The 22,789-nt window shown below is 37.6% G+C and overlaps 1 protein-coding gene across 4 annotated transcripts in view; it reads left to right on the plus strand.

The window, feature by feature from the left end:
• The first annotated feature begins 469 nt into the window (after positions 1 to 469).
• The window catches only part of PEBP4 (phosphatidylethanolamine binding protein 4), a 260,525-nt gene continuing 238,205 nt past the window's right edge, over positions 470 to 22,789 (plus strand). The window contains exons 1-3 of one of the 4 annotated variants that reach the window (XM_087938853.1): positions 470 to 626; positions 5,907 to 6,034; positions 9,081 to 9,213. In XM_087938853.1, coding sequence (XP_087794979.1) covers positions 5,913 to 6,034; positions 9,081 to 9,213 — 255 coding nt within the window. In that variant the 5' untranslated portion in view covers positions 470 to 626; positions 5,907 to 5,912. Of the gene's footprint in view, positions 766 to 5,904; positions 6,035 to 9,080; positions 9,214 to 22,789 lie in introns of all 4 variants that reach the window. The other 3 variants (XM_026715202.2, XM_087938854.1, XM_087938852.1) reach the window with 3 other exon arrangements.

Below are 22,789 nucleotides of genomic sequence, written 5' to 3' on the forward strand. Positions count from 1 at the left end.
TGGCTCTTTGAATCTGAATTGAATTTAGATTGAAAACAACAACTTGTAGACATGTTGTAAGTCGCCCAGAGTCACTTAAGTGAGATGGGCGGTGGAAGAAATTTAATGAAAAAATAAAAAGTGCAATTAGCCATGACATCTAGCCACCACTGCTGCCTTACACCCAAGCTGGCTGAATCGTGGTTTAAACGTCTCCTGACCAGCATCTAATGGGGATGATCGCTTTTTTTTTGTTTTCATTCTAACACTTCTTAAATTCCACCTCCTTCTTCCCACCCTTTTCAAACTGCAGCCGGAATCGCAGCGCCTACCAAAAGGCTCCGTTCAAACCTCAAAACAGCCGGACCTTCCACGTCCGGCTGCCGGTCAAGCGGGGGCCGGAGGGAAGATCAGAACCTCCGGCCAACGGCCAACCCCGAGGGACGGCGAGGAATTGCGAAGCCCAATCAGCCGCCGTCTTCCCTCCGATTTCCCCGCCTCTCCTCCACACCTGCCACCTGTCCGTCAGGTGACTTTACAATTAAGGTGCCAGCCACGCAGCTGCGGGGCATTTCTTGGCTGGCTCGTGGCGGAAAACTTTTCCCCGAAAACTTTTGGATTTTGACCTTGACTCTTCGCACGTTTAGGTAACCGAGGCTCTTGAGAACTGGGACCTTTTCCCACGCTTGCGCTGCTTTTAATAAGCTTATCCTGAAGTTCGCTTGCCTTTGGTAGGTTGTAATGAACGTGCAGTTTTTTTTTTCCAAACCCATCAGGAAAAAGAAGGTATAAATCCCTGCAGCTGGGAGGTGGGGGTGGAGAACTTCTACCGATTTATGGAGCTTGTTTTGGCCTAAGGCGTTTTTTGCTGATTCTGTAACCAGCTTAGGGAGCTGGCTGTAAAAATACTGGGAAGCTGTATATAAGTCTAAGTGCTATTGCTATAATGGGGCCAGGTGGAAGAAGGCTCCAGGTGTATTCAAGTGAGTGGAAGATGAGGCAGGATCGGTAATCTTATTTATTAAATGTATACTCTGCTCATATTTGCAAGAGGCTATTCTAATAATCCAGTCCAGTGTATGTTTATTCAGAAGTAGCACCCACTTCCTCTGCGCAGGATTCAAACTAGTGATAGAATTATCGATGAGCCAATTCATTTATTTGTACAAATAATTTGTACAAATAATTTATACAAATAATTCAAGATGGCGAATGTACCCAATGCACCCTCCTTTTATTTTCCTCATAACAACAACAACAACCTTTGTGAGGTGGGTTGGGCTGAAAGAGAGCGACTGGCACAAAGAATTAGAGTTAGGCATTGTTGCCCACATGTCAGTTAGTGGCAGTAAAAAGATAGAATATAGAATAATAGATTTGGAACTTGGAAGGGACCTTAAAGACTCTATAGTCCAGCCCCCTGCTCAAGCAAGGGACCGTATGCCATTTCAGTCTTTTCTTAAAAGCCTCCAGTGATGGGGTACCCACAATTTCTGAAGGCAAGGCATTCCACTGGTTAATTGTTCTCACCATTAAGAAATTTCTCCATAGTTTTAGGTTGCTTCTCTCCTTGCCTTTTGGTGTTTTGGAAAATAGTTTGACTCCCTCCCCTTCTCATCTTTGTAAAATAATATTGGAACAGTGCTATCATGTCACCCCTAGACCTTCTTTTCATTAGCTTTATTTTTATTTTATGATTTATTTTACATTTTTATTTTTACTTTATAAAATATTTTATTACCTTTATTCTTTTCACTAGCACTCAAAGAATCCCCTCGTTCAAATTCCCATGACTCATATACTTGGCTGAGATTTTTGAAACCTTTTGGTATCGCCAAAATTGACTTGCAGCGACATAGGGTGAAAACCAAATTTAATAAATAAATATCCTATGCTCCCTGAAACAAATATTTATTAAATTTGTTTGCTGCCGAGTTGGTCAAACAAAATCAATTTTTTTTTCCCATTTAGGAATAATCCCAGAAGGATATAGGAAGGATTTAACTTATCTAATAGTACGTGTGTTTACGGCGGCTAGAATAATATACGCACAATAACTGGAAGAAGGAAAGAATACCGCTGGAAACAGAGATAATAAGGAAAATTATGGCCTGTGCAGAATTGGACAGGTTAAAACTAGAATTAAAAAACAAGGGAGAATCTTGAGTCCTATGAAACATGGAATAAATTCTGTCAGTGGCTGCATAGAAGAAGGCAAGGGTGGAACATAAGTAGCGATGATTAGAATAATTAGTAAACAATGCATCAGACAAGAGGATTGTAAATGATGAAGTAAAATTTATATATGTATAACCATTGTAATGCCAGAATGGATGCCCGTGTTGTATTCTTATAATTTAAACAAACAAACAAACAAACAAACAAATAAATAGGGGGGAAAATCAAGATGGCAGCACATCAAGCCAGGTGGTACTTTTGATGGCTATCTTGGTGATGGTTTCTTTTTTCAGCCACACTTGTGGACGGTGCTGAGCTGAGCAGGCAAAAGGATGACCCTCCATGATGAGGCGAAGGAAGAAGCGGGGAGAATTCTGAGGGGGTGGAAAGGAGGGAAAAGAAGATTTGTTTGCCGCCATCTTGATGAGAGAAGCAGAATGGCTTCTCTTCAGGGCGGGTGGAAAACCATCCTCCTTTCTTTCAAGTTGAAGGGAAAATCTCCCAGAAAATTATTCTGAGTGAAATGTTTTCTCTCGTGAAGGGAGAACAAAATGTTTCAGCTTTTTTTTGAAATGCCCCCATATTTAACCCTCCAAGGCACACCTTTGGCTTTTTAACCTTGGGTACATGAAGTGCCTGAGTGAGTTTTTAAAAGCTTTTTATGGTGGGTGTCGAATTGCAAACCGGCGTGGTTGTTACTGAACTCGAGAGAGAGAGAAGCAGTTAAGGTGAAACCAGGAGGCTGTGAGTTCTAGTCTTGCCCTAAACCGCCTGAGTGAGTTTGGGCCAGGCACTCTCTCCCAATTTGCCTCACATAATTGTTGCTGTGGGGAAATTAAGAGGAGTATTTGCCACTTTGAGATACTTATAAAATAATACAGGCAAGGTTTTTCTTTTTTTAAAAAAACCCTAACAAATAAATAATAAAATATATAGGAATGTTGGGCCTCTGAACTATTTATTCTCATTTGCCTACCTCACACCCAGTCCTGTGTTTAAAGGCAGTTAGTTATAGAGATATTTACAAGAAGGGAAGAAGTCAAAAAGTCAAGATGTTAGTCCCTTTTTAAATCTAGGCCTACACGGATAGCTCTTTGCTATCCCGAGAGCATTTTATGGAATTGTTCTATATTTACTGAATTAGAAAGAACAGTTCGAATTAATCTGTTTCGTCTCCTTCTGATGAGCTCAAATTGAGGTATAAAAGCATTTAATTTATTCTATTGACAACATGTTACTGAATAGCCATTAGGCCAGCTGAGAATGCAAAACATAAAATATGCAACAGTACTAAGATCGTATGTTTAAAAAATAAAAGACAAACAAAAATGCAAATCATATTTCTGGGTCACCGCTACAGTGTACCTCAATCAGATACACAGAGGACGTTCTCAAACTGTATTTGCTCAAATAAAGGACCATATTAGATGTAATTTTTGCATTGTATCTAATGAACCTAATCCAAAATCATGTGGATTCTCACTGCACATGAAATGCGTTGTTTTAAAATAAGCATCCCAATAGGCCATTTGTCTCATATGCAGTCCAAGATAATGATCTTATTCTTTTTAAAATTGTTTTTTACTATACATTTTCATTTACTATACATCACGTTTCCATTTCTGCAATGCCTGTGTACTGTTGTATCAAATCTCATTTTAGTGTCAAATCTCATTTTATACACCGATTGTAACCATTTTTCTCATAATTATACAAAGTAATATCTTGAATATATATATATAATATATATAATTTCTTGAATATGTGTATATATATATATATATATATATATATATATATATATATATATATATATATAATTTTACATCATAATTATAACCATTTTTCTCATAGTTATATCATATAGTCTTCTCCTCTGGTCACTCTATAGACTATAATGTGTAGTCAAGTATAATCCATTAGTAATATTACTTGTAACATACACACACACACACACACACATGTATTTATGTATGTATGTACTATTTTGTTATTATTTTTCCATCCTAAAGTTACTAATCTCTGCATCTGTTTTCTAACCATTTGTACAGTAGCTCCCATGTTTAATACTTTGTTTCCCCTTTATCCTTAATTTCCATCATTAACCTGTCCATTTCAGCATATTCTAATATTTTTTTAAATACCTTTTCATATATAGGTATACTTTCGTTGTCAGGATTCCGGCAGTTACCCCCATTTAAAGCATGAGTCTTGAGCAAAACTTTCCAAAAGTTAAAAAGGATTTATTGGGAGTTAAAATGTCCAGCACTGCCTGGGTGTAGCCAACTCTGAGGCATATCATTCATTGTCACCCTTGACCCTGATCTTCCTCCCACCCTTTGGGTGTATCGTAATTCATATTCACCAATGGGACACATCCATAGCCAAGAGTCATCAGTCATGTTCTCCAGTTTGAATTTTGCGCAGCAGAAACTTCAGTCATCTAGTTACTATCTTTGAAAACATTTGTGGAATGCAAGCTGCCCGCTGTTCCCCCTCCCTTTCTGTTGGCAACTCTAAAAAAAACTGGAGAAATATTTTTTGAGTTGACATTCATTTTTCCAGTTTTGTGCATTTTTGATTCCAGTTGCTGTTATTACATGTAACATTAAGGATGTAATTCCTTTATTGTATATTCCCAGTAGTATGCCTAATAAGAACAGTTATGGTTTTAGATCTATTTGTTGTGCTATCATTCCTTCTAATCACCTTATTTTTGCCTTAAGCCACTGATATTCAAATTATGTATGTATTATGTTCTGTATCTCAGGGATTCTACAAATAAAACAGTTTGATCATGGGGAATTTGGTTAAACCTTCCATATTTAACCATTGTGTCCAGTTACTCAAATCTTACTCGAGTAAATATCCTTAAAACATTTAGGCATTTCTGGGTTTAAATACTTGATAATTTGTAAGGTGCATTTACAATAGCTCATCAGTGGTTCAGTTAAACTTAATGAGACCACTTATTCTGTGATATAAATTCCTTAGTTTTAAATTTTACTATTCTACAGATTTTCTTTTTCTTACACAAAGAAAATGTATTTATTTTGAAGGATCGGAAGGCTTAGTCGCATCTACAGTATTTAAAACTTTTATTATCTTATTTTTATGCATGTACACTGGTAGATCAGAAATTTATTCACATGAATTGCAGAATGGTCATTAGGTTAGCTTATTAGAGACAAACACACAAAAATAGTATTAGGTATATTTCCCACATTGAGTTACTTATAAAAACAAACTCTAGTAAATTTGAAAATATATAGGAATGCTGGGCTTCTGAACTATTTGTTCTCATTTGTCTGCAAGAAGGGAAGAAGTCAAAAAGTCAAGTCACAACCCCTACTGTTTTTTAAATCTAGGCCTACGTGGACAGCTCTTTGCATTTTATGGGATTGTTCTATATTTACTGAATTAGGAAGAACAGTTCAAATTAATCTGTTTTGTTTCCCTCTGATGAGCTCAAATTGAGGGAAACCTACTGTAGGGTATAAAAGCATTTAATTTATTCTAGTAACAACATGTTACTGAGTAGCCATTAGGCCAGCTCAGAATACAAAACATAAAATACATGTTAACAATTAGAAGGTATACTGTAAAATGAGGTTTCATGGATCTGATACATTTAAAGTGCTGTTGGTGAAAGAATTGCTTAAAATAATTTGCAAAAATATAGGCAGGCTTGCAATTACAGTTGTGTCTGGTGGAATCTGTTAACTTTTCACTATTTTGTTTTTTGGCAGGACAAGATGATGCCTCTGGTTTCCTATTTTCTGGCAGTTTCTTTTCTTTTAATTGTCTTACAAGACAGTGTCATAATGGAAGAATGCACCTTTAGAAAACTGGACAGGGAGGACAAAATATTTTGTAGGTAAGCTCCGATTCCTTTATAAGTATAGGCATTTTATACCAATTTTCATTCATCATCTCCATGGCATTCATAAAGCGAATTTTTTATACAACACCAGTAACATTTTCATCAGTAAATTAACTTCCTAGGGATAGCCACAACTATTTTGGCAATATTCTTTTAAAATATTTATTCCTTTTCATGGTATTAATAATGCATTTCCGACAGACAAGCATTTATCCAGTGATACTACTGGATAGAAGTAGCTGCATATAATTACTGTATATGTTAAAACTGTAGGACATACTTTTTAAATTTAGCTGATATATGCTTCTAATTTTTAAAGAATATCAGTCCTATATCTGATTAAGAAGTATATAGATGAAATAGTTTTATGAACATTCACATTGGTATCTTTGGTTTTGATATGTACTTTTTTATCAGTAAATTGGATCCTCAATCATCCAACATTTTGCCTCCTTTCTGTATATGTCAATTGTATGTAGAAAGAATTTTTGGAAAAGCAGTATTTATTACATCACAACATTTATGGCTCAGCTGATTTCTAGAAGGCGCTGAGCAGGGTATATCAAGGTCAAACAAAGAAAATGTTTAAAAAGTAGCAATTCAATTAGTATTTAAAAAGTAAATTAAAAATAAAAAGGTAACAATTCAGTTAGTGTCATTTTAAAACATCAACAATAAGCTTAAACACTCATAAAACTAAAGAAACTAAACTAAGGACCAAGCACACACTGAAATAAGATTTTATTGATTTTCTTTTCAAAATGCTAGCGAAGTCAGTGTACTTTTGAGTTTCTGTCTCCATCTTTCCTCATATCAGAAATAACACTGCAACTATTTAAAAAATAATAATTATAAAGTCCCTTGATGAATTGGAAGTGGGGTAGACATAGTTATAGTAGGACAGAAGACAGTTGATAGTAGTAAATAGCGGGCTATCTAGAAACTTTCGAATTGTTTTATTTATTTCACAGGAGGATGTTTCTGAATTCTACTTTCAAATTGATCTGAATGTTCTAAAAAGTACTTGCTCACCCCAAGAAACCTGGCAACAGCTTTCAAAAATGTGTTATATTTCCCGTTTATTTTATTCCTCCTCATCCTGCACTTCTTGAATAAGTACTGTAGCTTTTCATTCTACTCCACTGTAGTAGTCCAAATGGAAGGCAAGTAAGGCAACCCTGTGATTAGATTTAGAAAATAGTCTTAGGTTGTTTCCATTATCCCCAACACCAGCTTCAGGGGTATGACTGCATCTGATCTTGGTTGTACATCAGCCAATATGTAATATCCACTCAGAAATATTCCTTATATAAAGCATGCCATTAATCCAAAGAAGCCAATTATTCAAAAGGGCCTTGAAAGCTACTTCTATACCAATGATTATTATTTACTGTAACTATTGAGTCTTTCAAAAGTCTTTTGTAATGACTGCTGCAATCAAAAGAGGTTTTCAACAGTTTACAATAATCCATTAAAATAGCAATAAAACATCCATAAAAAGCACCAAGATATCCATGGTATAACTTGAAAATAAAAATCAACTAATCCCAATGATACTAATTGGTAATAGATGGCATCAATTCATGCTCCAAATACTTGTCCGAAATAACTTACATTTTAATAATTGTATTATTTAATAATTATTTAAGTAACTTAATAATTATGGAAAGCCTATATTGTTTAAACAAAAATAAAGATAATTATATAATTATAAACACATTCATTGTTTTCTATTCTTCATAAAAATACACCTTCCTGATCTCCCATTCTACCCCCAAGAACGTTATTTTTATTATGTTCTTGTGTGTAGAGGATGGGTATTTTTGTTTTTAGACATAAATACAGAACTCATCTGAGCGATATTTGCACAGATTTGCTTTTAGGTGTCTGAAGTACTGAATTATATCAAATAGTTTATTACGAAATATGGACTTTTCAAATATATGTTTGTGTTAAATGAACTTGGTTTATATAGCTAAACCAAAAGCAAACTACATTATGATTTAACTCCTAATAAATCCAATAAGTATGATATAAATGCTTCTCCTTATATATATTATTTTATATAAGTACTTTAAAAATTATTCCCGAGTTCCCAGCTCACCTTCTTCTGTCTGTCTGTCTGCTGTGATTTCAAATTGTATCTTCAAAATATCAAGAGATAATATGACAGAATTACAAATGAACAGTCCCAGTAAATTTGAATTGCTTTTACAGTTGATGAGTTGCCACATTACACTAACATCAAGGAGAAATTCATTTTGCACCTAGAAAGGGATACATCCATTACAGACAGTAATTACAAATTGTAATTTTATTGTGTAATGAAAATTAATTTGAGGAAACTAGAATTGCCAGATTTGTGGCTGTTCAAAAGAGAACATTTGCTGAATTTACTCCTACAAATTGTAAAATAATATTAATGATAAACATGAAGAAGCATCTGCTTCCTGGCTCACCCATTATTTAAGCTACTTCAGACAACACCTGGAAGGCCCATAATCTTCTTATTCCTTGCTTCTATTTTGTGCATATGTGCATATGTGTGCGCCTTTTGACTCCTGATAAGACATTGACAAATCTTGACAAATCTCTGCAATTTTCAGAATTGCTTTGCCACTGTTTCCTTCTTATGGCTGAGAGAGAATGATAGTCAGCGAGCTGGTTTTATGCCAAAGGCAGGCTAAGAGCTCACGGTTTTCCAGTTTCTACCATGGTGCCTACAACAGTGTACCAAACCGGCCCTCTGCTTCTATTACCCAATGTTTTCTGGAAATTTTCCTCTTTTGTAAGAAAAAAAAATCAGTTTAATTTAATTATTAATCAAATGTATAGAGTTGCCCATCTCACCGAAGGCAAATCAGGGCAGTGCATACAACAATAAATAAAACAGACAATATAAAAACAGCAATTGCAAATATAAAAACCAGAATAATAAATATCTTTTTTAAAAGGCTAAGGTGCTAACTATTATAATATTTTTTGCTGTAAGACATGAACATGGTCCTACAAATTGACTTTTATGGTTGGTTTCTGACAGGGGGGGTCTAGAAATTTTCTACCCAGAATTGGGAGATGTTGGCTGTACATATATTCCAAGGTGCAATGCCTATCGTAAACGGATCAGCAAGGAATGGATCAACCCCGAAGTAAAATATCAGCAGGCAGATACGGTAAGAACTGAACTACTTATACATCATTTTATGAAGACATTTGTGGGGGCAATTAGATATTTTGATTCATTTTCTTACATTGCTTTTTTTTTTCTTAACAGTGCCTAAAATCGTATCTGTAAAAAATGTATGCTTTGGGATGTTTCCTCTATAGCATATATCTGTGTTTGAATGTATATGCACACACACACAAATGAACTCCTACATTGCGTGGTGGTTAGTGGAATCTAGTGGGGAAAAATCCAGAATAGGCCTGTGGAGATGGAAGTTAGCCTAGCCATGAAGTCAGTGTGTCAACAGCCAATATGTCTTCCCGACTGCCTTAGTCTCTGATGGGGTAGCCAGCAAATAATTTTCCTACCTACTACATTGTTAAAACATCAAAGAAGCGGTTTGAATTTTATGCCCAAGCAGACATTTTATATGTGTTACATACGGGGTATAAAAGGATAAATAGAATAATAATGAAGACTAATAACTATAAAGGACTGTTCTTTGCTATGAATTTGATTTGTAGAAAGTGCTTTAAAGCTTTTATATAAGCAATTATGTACTATAGAAGCTGTATAGTAATCAACGTCTGATCATTTATTTACGGCATTGCATTATAAAAAGCATTATATAACATAAGTGCATTGTATGGCAAGAGATGGATTGCTGCAATTGAGCAAGCAAAGAAGTAATGAAATACTAGACCAGGGGTTCCCAACCTGGGGTCCTCGCATCCCCTGGGGGTGCGAGATGATATTCCAGGGGGTGCGAGAAAAGTCCAGGTAAATAATAGGATATTGGCTATATGTTGGCATTTTTATTTATTATGCAATGGATTAACTTTGTTTTCATCTTAGAGTTAAGTATCGTTATTTAGTGGCCGTCACATACATAGCTGAAAAGATACAATCCTACCATATATTTAATGCGTTCAGTAGTTCCTAAAGTCTAAATTTCAGGGGGTGCGAGGTTCGAGTGAAATTTCTTTAGGGGTGCGGGGCGAAAAATAGGTTGGGAACCACTGTACCAGACAAATACCTAAATGTACTAACATCCCCCCCATTAAACAAGACCACGTATAAACTTTATTTTTAAAAAATAACACAAAACAAAGAAAAATATTTTAAAAAACCAAACAGAGCAAAGAAGAAAATCCATTTACTTTGTATATTAAATGTACCAATAGTCATTGGTTTATTAATAAATGCCATACACTAATATGTAGAGTAGTAAATTCAGTAAGCTCTGAGGACGTAAATGCAAAGACAGTTGTACCAACTATATTATCATTTCCTTGTGTAGAATTACTGGCGTGTGACTTGCTCCTGAAGCGTGATGATAATGTTACCCATTCAGTCGTGTCTGACTCTTGGCGATTCTATGGGCCAGGTCCCTCCACATCTCCAGATTGTTTGAGTTTTTCTATGCTCTGACTGGTGTCAGCTTCGATGGCAGCCAGGCCAGCCACCATAGTCTTTGGAGACCTAGTTTCCTTTTCCCATGAATTATTCCAATATGATTGCTTTCTCCAGTGAATTCCCTCGCGTGACATGGCCAAAATAAACGGGACAACTCTGTATTTTATTTATTTTTTATTTATTTGATTTGTCAATCACTTACAAGATAATAGATATAAGAGTAAACATGAGTGTGAATACGGGGAATAGGTACAAATAAATGGGGACAAGAGGGCACACACATTAGGCACGATTGTGCACTTATGCACGTCCCTTACAGACCTCTTAGGAATGGGGTGAGGTCAATAGTGCATAGTTTGAGGTTAAAGGAGTGGGGAGTTTGAGGATGTAACAACTGAGTCTGGTAGGGCATTCCAGGCATTGACCACTCTGTTGCTGAAGTCGTACTTTCTGCAATCAAGTTTGGAGCGGTTAACATTGAGTTTGTATCTGTTGTGTGCTCTTGTATTGTTGCAGTTGAAACTGAAGTAGTCATTGACTGGTAGGACATTGTAGCAGATAATTTTGTGTACTACAGTTATGTCCAACCATAGGCGGAGTAGTTCTAGGTTGTCCAAGCTCAAAATCTCAAGCCTGGTGTTGTAGGGTATTCTCTTGCAAGCAGAGGAGTGTTGTACTCTTCTCGTGAGATGCTTCTGGACTCGCTCAATTGTATTAATATCCAATATACAGTGCGATTCCAGACAGATGGTATTAGAGTATTGGTCTAGGAAAGGTTTTGTATGCCCTAGTTATCAATCCAGTATTACTGGAGGAGAAGCTTTGTAAGATTAGATTTACAACTCTTAATGCCCTTTGGGGAATGCTGTTGCTGTGAGCTCTGGCGCTTAGGTCATTTGATATGAGTACTCCAAGATCCTTGACAGAGTGAGGGTCGTGAATGAGGTCATATCCACCTAGCTTGTATTTGGTGTACTGATTTTTTTTTTTTACCAAAATGTAGGACAGAGCATTTGTGGGTTGAGATTTGGAGGAGTGGAATTAGCTGTTTGTATCTAGCAACAGCACTTAGACTTATATATTGCTTCATAGTGCTTTACAACTCTCTCTAGGCGGTTAACAGAGTCAGTCTATTGGGCAGAAAGGGTATTGACGGGGACAGGCTATTCACTAATCTTGGTATAGGATAACAAAATGCTATCCCATTGATGTGACTGTAGCCTGAAAGGATATACTGTAGCGTGCTACATAGGTTCTCTCCAAAACGACCAAATCTATATCACAGACTTCTTTGTTTCAACCATTCCAGTAGAATATCCTCTGTCAGGACAGTTGTAATGGAGGAAGAATTCCAGTAGGATATTCGGATTGTTCTATTGCTATATTGGTTGTGGGTTTATATTCCCACATCAAGCCCTTAATGGACTGGAAATATTCTGGAGATGGATGAGCAGCAATGGTGTATTGTAAAATGTTTACAGTATTACAGTGGGGAGGGAGAAAAAAGCCAGTAGATGGCACTATTATCCTTGTTATTACATTGCATAACAGATGAAATTTTCCTAGGGATGATAAAAGTTAACTTTGTTGTGGGATGTTTTCCACTTAGGAGCACAAGGCATATCTAGGAACTTCTGCGACTTTTAGCTCTTAGTTGAAGAGCCAGTGAAATCAGAAGGCAAGTGTGTCAAGATTGAGGTTCTCATTAATCACTCCTGCCTTAGTTACCTCACATGTGGACTAGTGAAATTCCCTCTACATGGGTCTGCCTTGAAAAATACCGTATTTCCCCATGTATAAGCACCCCCTTTGTATAAGCCACCCCCCCAATTTTTGGACTGTGAAGTTTTGAAAAAAATATTTTATTAGAGAAACAAGTTATGAAGAAAGAAAATTTACAAAGAAACAAAATTCGACGTCTAGATCTACAACTTCGGTCATGACGCCGGAAAGCGGTGCGGGCGATGCTAGCAATCTCGATCGGGCGAGAGTAGGAACGAAGCATTCAGGCGATGCCTAGCGTATGCATTTCTGTCGCGTACTCGCACTCGTAATCGTATCATCACGTACAATTTTTACAAAAAGTATAGCATACTGCTGGAAAACCAGTTTATTCCTACTTTATTATTTTATGCATTTTTCACGTATAAAAAGTGTACCTGCTTTGTATATGCCACCCCCCTACTTTTTGGGCTTGAAAATTTTGGAAAAAAGGGGTGGCTTATACATGGGGAAATACCGTAGTTGGAAGTTTCAGCTGTTCCAGAATGCTGCTGCTGCTATTTTATCCTTCCTTTTTTTAATATATAACTCAAGGCAGTGAGTATATATAATATTCCTTCCTCCTATTTTCCTCACAAAAAACAAAACAAAACATGTGAGGTGGTTGGGCTGAGAGAAACAGTGAATAACCTAAAATTCCCCAGCTGGCTTTCATGCTTAAAGTAGGACTAGAAGTCTCCTGGTGATTGGTCCCTGATCATCTGGCCGGCTTTCATGCCTAAGGCACAGAGGTGGCATTCAGCAGGTTCTGACCAGTTCTGGAGAACCGGTAGCGGAAATTTTGAGTAGTTTGGAGAATCGGCAAATACCACCTCTGACTGGCCCCGCCCCCATCTCTTCTCCGCCTCGCATTGAGTCCCAGCTGATCAGTTGGGTCTCCTTTGGTTGCCCTGCACAGGAGAACGGAGCTGGAAAGCAGGTTAGTGGGGTGGGGAGGGAATGGGGATTTTGCAGTTTATCCTTCCCTTGCCATGCACACCAAGCCACAACATGCCCACCAAGCCATGCCCACAAGACCCGGTAGTAAAAAAAAATTGAATCCCACCACTGCTAAGACAGGACTAGAGCTTTCTCTCTCTCTCTCTCTCCTGGCCCACAGTCACCAAGTCAGTTTTTCTTGCCAAAGGCAAGACTAGAACTGAGAGCCTTCAAGTGATTTAGCCCAAAGTCAGCCAGTTGGCTTTCCCGCCTAAGGGGGATTCTCTGTCTTCTGGTTTCTAGACCAGCATTGTGATACACTGACTCTTTCTAAGGGAATGTGCAGATGATTTTGGGAAGCGAGAGGAAGAGATGCTGACTAGGAAACAATCGCACAAGAGAAGCAGGAGCCCCAGGTGGCTTAACAGTCCCAATTTCCTCAGGGACAGACTTCATTTTGTTCCTGAACAGAGTGGCAAAAAGGCAGATTACTTTATTTGTTATGATTATTTTATAATAACTAAATACTAAGGTTTGAAAAGAATCGTATGCAATTTGGGACTTCCGGTTTGAGCTTCTTCAGCGACAGACCGCATCCGTGCTCGCCGCTGGAGCGCCCCGAGCTAGCTGGTTTCAGGGCTAAGCCACCCCATAGAGGTGGTGAAGAGGGGGGAACCTGCCAGCAGGGTTGAGGAGAGCCGCATCTCTCCTCCCCAGCTGGCCATTACTCCCTTTCCCGAAGGCGGTTGTAGCGGTGGTCAGAAATGGCCACCACAAAGAAGAACTTGACCGGAAAAGAATGTGCAGGAGGAAGATAAGAGGAGAAAGTCTTGGTTGACTGGGTCAAGCAGCAAAAGCAACAAATAAGGTATCCTGGAATTGAAACTGTTAAAAAAACAATAACATTGTTCCCTAAGAAGATTTTTAAGCTGTGAAGGAGAGAGAAAAGGGAAAAGATTTGGTTTTCTCCTTTTCCTGTACTGACAGCTAAGAGACTTATGCAAGAAATTGGAAAAAAATCCACTTTGATATCAATAGGCATTTAATGCTGAAAATAAAAAGTCAAAGGGATAATAAAGATTTCTGGATAATTAAAAGCTTTTGAAAACAGGAAAGGACTGAAAAAGAATGAAAGGGTAGGATCTGGAAGGGAGGAGACTGCCTGGAATTAAAAAAGAATTTACAGCAAAATCTCAACAAGACTTCCAAAAGATACATTCTAACTGAAATATCGCAACAAAAACCCCAGGAAGAGAAAGTCGAAAAAGAAATAAGAAGATATAACTCGGGACTATCTGGATTACTTGATGATTTCTGGATTCTTGGTTATTGTTTTGAATGACTAAAATCAATTGGGTGGTTGTTTAAAACTGTTTAAAATGGCTCCACTTTTAGAAGAACTGAAAATGGAACTTAGAAAGTACAAAGAAGATGCGCAAGAAGGGAGAGGTTCTTTTGGCTTCGTATTTCAGTTTTTAGAAATGGAGATTTTGAATTATGAGAAACGACAAGAAATGCCTGCAGAACAAGAAGATTGCGACAGAGAAGAAGCCATCTTTAACGAACAAGTAATCTTAGATGGGGGGGAAAAAAGGAAAGGGGGGAAAGAGAATGGAAAGTGAATGGAAAGTTTAAGATTGGAAAAACAACTCCAAAAAAAAAAAATAGAGTGAAAAATAAGTATAAAATCAGAAAGCAACAGAAGAGGGAAATGCAGAAGAGAGAATTAGAACTAGAGAGACAAGGGGGTAAAAGGGGGAGGAAAAAGATGAGAGGGAAGAAAGAAAGGAAAAGAAGATATAAAGGACAGAAGCAAAATATAGAGAAACAGGGCCTGTTTAGAGATAATGGGTGAAAACTTAATAGAAAAATGGATTCTGCAAAGGTACTTAAGATAGTATGGTTATATTAGAAGCAGAAATAATTTTAGAAAATATGAAACAATGTATGATTAAAATATTTGATAAAATAGCTATCATAATTCAGTGGAATGCTTGGCACTAAATAAATGTAACAAAAGGTATATTTAATGATTTATAAAACATATGTGAAGAGAAATAAGGGAAAAATTAATTATGGAGATTATATGTGTTTTTAAGGAAGTATGATATTTAATTGAACAGAAGTGTTAAAGATGTTAAGATTTTAATGATTATTAATGATAGAACTGAACTGGAATGGAATGAGGGTTTATAATTACATATATTTTACAATCTTTTTTTAAAAAAGAATATAGTGTGTATTATAAGAATGTACCAAGCAGAATTCGATTGGAAGTTATGTATTATGTATTATATTGAAGGTCATAAATTTAAGGTATATATTGAAGTTTAAATAAGAGTTGAATGGATGTAATTAAAAGATATAAAGGTGTCATACTCCAATTAGTAACTACAGGAGAAAAATTTGTTTAATGAGAATTGAAACAGAACAGACAAAAGTATAAATATAATGATTTGAATTGAGATGAGATAATCAAAATAAAATTGAGAAAATTAAAAGAGGGGAAAAACTATATAGAAAATGTAAAATAGTATAAGATATGGAATAGAATACAAAAAGGAGCATGAAACTGAGTTTTGTGTCTGTATAAAAAAGTTCAACCTGGGACCATGCTGTTTTCAAAAAAGATGTTTTACTTGTATTTTGTATGTATGAAAACCCAAATAAAACTTTATTTTTTAAAAAAAGAATCATATGCAATTTGAATATTGATGGATGGTGGTAAGAAAACCCAATTCCTCAAATGGCATCTTTAGCATCTTCTAATGCGGCCTTAAATATCTATGTTGGGTTATCTGGTCATTAAAATGTTAAACCAAAGTAGGTTCTAAATCTTTCTGTAAGGTGGAGGTTAACGAGATGTGAAAGATCTTTCTGCTTTGCTATGTACTATGTAATTGTTCAAGTGTCCCCAAGTGACTCTACATATTAAATACTTCCAGGTTTTTCATTGCCTGTTACATTCAGACAGGCAGCGGAAAGCATAGCATGGATAATGTATCTATAAACCTCTTGTCTACATGCTATATGAGGCTCACTTTTTAATTTCTCCCAAATAACGTGGTAGATTTCCAGACAAGCGTCTCTTGAATTACAATGAAAAACATATAAAGTGCTAAGGTTTGGAGAATGTGATAATACTGTATATTTTAAAACATATATCGGGCAAAGGAAGTAGTATAATAAAATAAAACATGAAAGGTATGGCTTTCAAGTCAATGGTGATTTTAAGTAACTGATTTTTATCCAACCCACTTTATATCAAGAGGCAATTGATTTAGAAAAGTCTACAACTATGACCACAGGGCATTTGGCAAACAGTTTATCAAGTGGTCATGTGAACAGGGCAGAGGTGGTATTCAGCAGGTTCTGACCAGTTGTGGAGAACTGGTAGCAGAAACTTTGAGTAGTTTAGAGAACCGGTAAATATCATCTTTGACTGGCCCTGCCCCCATCTATTCTCCTAAATCCCAGATGATCGGCTGGGTCTTCTTTGGTTGCCCTACACAGGAGAACGGAGCAGGAAAGCAGGTTAGTGGGATGGGGAGGGAATGGGGATTTTGCAGTATCCTTCCCCTACCGCGCCCACCAAGCCACGCCCACTGAACCAGTAGTAAAAAAAAATTGAATCCTACCCCTGAAATGGGTGGGTCGGCTGGCATGAAATGTTATGATGAATCGAAGCAGTTTTCGAGTTATGAAGCATCCAAAGTCATTGTGACTGTGAACAGCCATTAAATGAACAGTTATAAGTCAAGTTATCTGTAATCTAAAAGAAGGGATAGGAACGTTAAATGGATGTAGGGGAACATAAATGGTTAGCATGTGGAAGACTATATCAAATTACAGGGCACTCTGATATGGTAAACTAGCTGCTCATTAAGCCTAGTTTATGGCAGAAATCATCATCCAATGAATTTTGATTCCTGCCGTACCAAGGCAGGACTCGGCAATCCAACCTCAGATATAAATTCCATCCTGCTTCAGCGGGAATATCTAGCTCACTCTGGCAACGCTCCTTTTTTCCGTCACCTCTCGTTTTAAGGCCTTTGAGGGTGGCAGTTGAGCTCTTTTGTGTATTTTCAGCAACATAGTCCCTGTGAGATTTCCTATTGCTGTCGGAATGTAGCACTATCCCCTGGTACCCGTCTTGTGGTTTTCAATGTTCCAGAAATGGAACATTGGAACCTTTGAGTGAATGCCATAGATTGGAAATACCCTTTGAAACACCCTGAGATCCAGCAGTCTTTTGCCCTTATAGCCTTCAAAAAAGCTATAAAGACCTGACCTTTGGGGAACTAGGAGGCTAGAGACCAGAGAAACTCTACATTTTGTTACATGGGAATGCTATGGGAATGCTATGTACCATGTTTGGGGTGCTGGGAAGGCTTTGATTGGGGATTTTTTTGGGGGGGGATCTGTTGTTATTATTATTATCATTGTTGTTGTTGTTGTCTATGAGCTGTTCAGTGTTACGATAAATAAGATTACATGAGGTAGGTGACTGTACAAACCTTTTAAATAAATAAGCAGAAATAAGCAAGCTGTCTTGGGAGATTGTTTAATATAAACCCAATATACCCTAGTGGAATTCTTCATACAGTCTTACTCTTGGTCATGTTTTGGTAAATCGTCAGCCGTGTAGGAGGAGCCATGTAGGAGCTTTGAAACTTCCCAATTGCAACACTTATTTGCAAGGTGGCTCCTGGTGGAGGGAGGGGGCTTTGGATGAGGCTGCAGGAAGAGCCCTCATCTTTCTTTCTGCTGCGAAACTAACTCGCCCTTATGTGGTATATTTTGGGAAACACGTGAGTATGTACCACAACAGAGCTAGTACCTTAGCAGCAAAACTATTACTCTGCAATAGCGTTGTATCTCCTGGCTTATGTAACAACACCATACATTAATAATTGTGATTTGCAAATTGAAGTTGAGCAATTATGGAGAAAGAAATCAAATGGTTGCACCAGTAGTAATAGGAACCCTTGGAACAATACCCAAACGGCTGTCTAGGTAGATGGAAATTTTGAGCTTATTAGATCTAATTATTCTGACTTTGAAAAAAAAACCCCATCTTACTGGGAACTGTCTATATATTCAGATGTTACCTTAACAGCTCTTAGGTCCTCAGTTAGGACTTGAACTGTTACATTTTTATCAGTCCCAGTGTGCAAATTGAATGGAAGATTAACTCTTAAATAACAACAACCATATTCTATAATTCAAAATAACGAATAACTTTGAATTATGCAAAGATGTGGGTACATCTTATTCAGAAGTGGTATTCAGTAGGTTCTGACCAGTTCTGGAGAACTGGTAGTGGAAATTTTGAGTAGTTTGCAGAACTGGCAAATACCACCGCCGACTGGAGATTCTACGGTATCCTTCCCCTGCCACGCCCACCAAGCCACACCCAGGACCGGTAGTAAAAAAATTTGAATCCCACCACTGATTGTGATGCAGGAAAAACTAAGATTAATATCAAGATTCAGATCTAAATTACTAATTGTTTAAGTTGTTTTTGAAGCCTTTTTAGCATAAGAATGAAGGGATACATTTCTATATAAATAAGAAATGTAGACTTACCCTGTCTCCAGTTTGGAGATGTCAGTTAGAACGGAAGTACATGTTATTTTAATTCTGTAAGAAGAATCTACTGCATGTCACATATTTTAAGGATGGGCATATTGGTTTAATTAGAAAATCTTGGACAGCTGTTCCTTATTACACATTGGTGATTTTTGGAAAAGCAACATTAACAGAATTGTATTTTATTGTAAATACAGTTATTCCAAAAGTTTCAGCTATGCTTGTTTTTTGTTTAAACCAACTTGTGTACCAAATGGATTAACATTACTTACGCTCTCATGGTTTAGATAGATGCAAGATGTAATACACCCATTTTCAATCAAATGATTCAAGAGCCAAAAAGGCCAAGTTTTTTTTTTAAACAAATGTCTGAGATACACTGTAATTTTCATGAGCAGAGAATATTAATTTGTCCGAAAGTTCTCCTGTTGCCAACTAGGATTCCTTCCATGATGGATACACAGTTGCTCAATAAGAAGTTCGGCTTAGACTGGAAACATCTGGATAGGTTGGTAATACTCCTTGTCTTGCAAACACTTCAATATTGCTTTGCTCAACCAAAAATAAATTGGAAAAGAAAATTGAACATTGCATCAATTTGGAGCAAGTTTATAAATTCTGCAGCTAAGCAATCCCAATAGAAGATGATAGATCGCCAGAAAACATGCAGTCCCTGTGTTGATGTATAGTCGCATTAGCTGAAATGCCGTATTACATGATTCTGCTTTATTACCAGTGTTGGTGGCAGACAGAAAAACAGATTACACTTGAGATCAAATCGATAGGAACTTTATTTACTGGCCTTTTAAAAACATATTTCTGCACTTTATAAAAACATATGGTAGATGCTATTGATAGAGCTTGTCTGCTTGTTAAAAAGCAATTTACCCACAGCAATGTTTTTAAGCTGCAATTTATGGCAATAGTTTTTTACCTACTCTTCCACATTTCTCTTTTTATCATTACATTTGACGACTTCCTCAGAGGATTCTATGGGTTCTAGCCATATTCACATAGGTTGAGACTGTCTCCTTTCTGGAATATGTTGGGTTTTACTCTTACTTCACTGATATACTTGGAAAGATGACGATATCGGGTGGGATGCTACCAGTTCAGCCCGGTTCTATAGAACCTGTAACTGCGAAGAGCAGCTGACACTGAACCGGTTTGGTATTTGGCCCACCCACCTGCCCAGGTTCTAGGCTGTTTTTTATTCCCTGCTTTTCCCTCCTCAGCCGCTTTGCACGGCACAGCTGAGGTTGAAAAAGCAGGAAACAAGAGGATTTTCAAACACTGCACTGATGATTTATTGCAAACACTGCACACACGATTCTCCCCAGTTCGGAGAACCGGCAAATCGCTCCACTGGCTGGCCCCTCCCCTCCTCGCCCACTCACTCCTTACCTGGCATGTGAGCCATCCAACTTGCCTGGTTTGGTAAGTTGCTATTTTTCCTTTTTTTTCCCCCAACCATCAGCTGTTCTGCTCTGCCAGTAGATTTAGATTAGTTAGAAAGCAGGAAGTCCTTGGATTTCTTGCTTTCTAGTTAATCTAAAAGCAGAGCCGAACCTTCCTTAGGACTGAAGCTTTTCAGTTCAGACTCAGGTAGCCAATTGCAGATAGATAGATCTCTAAGATAATCTGTGATTCTCTGAGCAACTCAATCTGCCTGCCTGCTTTGGGGTAAATGTTGCTCTTTTTTAATAAAAAAATTCAATATTTACATACATGGTGTGTTGTAAGTTAATTCTGTGAGTTTGCTTGCAAGCAGATTTTATGTGACAGACTCAAGTAGCCAATTGCAGATAGATAGATCTCTAAATGAACCTGTGATTCTGTGAGCAACTCAATCTGCCTGCCTCCTTTGCCTGCTTTTGGGTAAAAGTTGCTTTTTTATGTAAAAAAAAAATCAGTATTTACATAAATATAATATTTACATACATGCCACGCCCACCAAGTCACATGACCACAAAGCCAAACCCACAAATTAAGCCACGCCCACAGAACCAGCTGTTAAGAAATTTGAATCCCACCCCTGGACAGCTTCCATCTCCATCCGCCTTTACTTCAAATCCTTGATTGACAAGCCACAAACACGAGGAAAGGAAAACCACGTTGTACAACAGAGTGAACCCATTCAAGCAGCAAGAATAAATTTAGTCTATGCAAGCCTTTTGAGGATCCAGCAACCTGATCTTCAATGAAATAAGAAAGTATTCAATTATCCTGTAGAAGTTTGAACTGGTTTTCTTTCTCATGTTACAGTTGGTCTTCTATGTGTTCTTCTCCACCAATCCACAAATGTTTTAAAGCCTCCTCATTTATAGAAAACGTTCTTCATGAGATTCTGACTTGCGTGCGTGTGCATCTACGGAGAGAAAAATAGCATTATATAAATATATAATCTGTACCATTTGTGCAATCGCATCAAAACATACATTATGCCATCATGTATGTATGTATATATCTTTTGCTTCATGATCCTTGCCCTCAGAGAGCATTCTGACCTGATTTCTTCTAGTGTTGAATGACTGGTTTTCTTGCCTGCCCAAGGAATGTGAACCAATCTTCTCAAGGACCATGGTTTAGGTGGAGAATCTATATCCTTTCTGTGGCTCTTACACAGAGTCCCTCACGTCCGTACAGTACATCATTAACAAGGTTTGCTAATGGATTAACCATTTAGACTTTTGTCTTGATTGAAATGTCACAGTCTTTATAGTGAATGTTTATTATTTCTATTATTTCATTTTTCTCTCTGTCTCTCTCTGCATACACACACACACACACACACACAATTCTACTTTTCTAGCTGACATAATTATAATTTTCTAATGTTCAGAGGAAACCCTGCTATTTCCTTTCCCTGTTTTGCTTTCAGAATGATCACTGTTGGGTCTTTTTCCAGTCCTGCCACCAAGAATTTCCTATATATCTCAGCCTATTGACATCCCTTTCATCGGCTCCAACCTTTAGTACTCCAACCCAGGGGTCCCCAACCACTGGGCCACGGACCGATACCAGTCCGTGGAACATTTCCTACCGGGCCGCCGGTTTGCTGGGCGCCGCCATTTTGTTTGAGGAGAAAGTGCTTCCGGGTGAGCTTTTCCGGTTGGAAAGCGGTGATTGGGTCTTGAAGGAATCCTCACGCCTTAGTTTCATTGAACGGGGGGGCTTCGAACGAAACTAAGGCACGAAGATTCTTTCAGCACCCAAGGCAAGGCGAGCTGAGCGACTGTCCCGAAGCCGTCCTGAAGCCCATCGACACGGGTACAAAGGAGGAGTTGAAGGTGGCGGGGAGAAGCGGGGGACGGCTGGCTGGCCGGTCGCTCGGCTCGCCTTGCCTTGTCATGCATGCTGATGCCGGTACCGGGCTGTGGATCATTTTGTGATGCCGGTACCGGGCTGTGGCACAAAAAAGGTTGGGGGCCACTGCTCCAACCCATAGGATACATTTTTTTGACTCCTTTACTGATCGTGAACCAAATTCTGTTCTCACTGGGGCTTCCTGTTTATTATAGAGACACCTCATGCTGAGTTATACCCATGAATGATTAACACTATCAAAGATTTATGTATTTCATAAAACAGAGGAGAAATTTTCTTATGTTATCTTCCTATTTCCATCAATCACATAATATTAATTAATATGGTGAAGTGTTCCTCTATTCTTTCTGAAGTTTGCTTTTTGAACTATAATTTTGCTTTGCCTTTGTAGTCCTTAAACTCATACTAAAACTTTCTTTGCTAAGGAGAAGGAAACTCGCCCAATGGATGTAATAAAAACTTACATTCTGAAGGTTCTCAATGTTTGAGAAGCAGTAATAATATAATTCCCACGTTATTAAGAAATGAAGCTCGATTGAGTTTTGTGT

The sequence above is a fragment of the Pseudonaja textilis genome, chromosome 9, assembly GCF_049901715.1.
Source record: "Pseudonaja textilis isolate UNSWEBS1 chromosome 9, rPseTex1.2, whole genome shotgun sequence".
Lineage (NCBI taxonomy): Eukaryota > Metazoa > Chordata > Lepidosauria > Squamata > Elapidae > Pseudonaja > Pseudonaja textilis.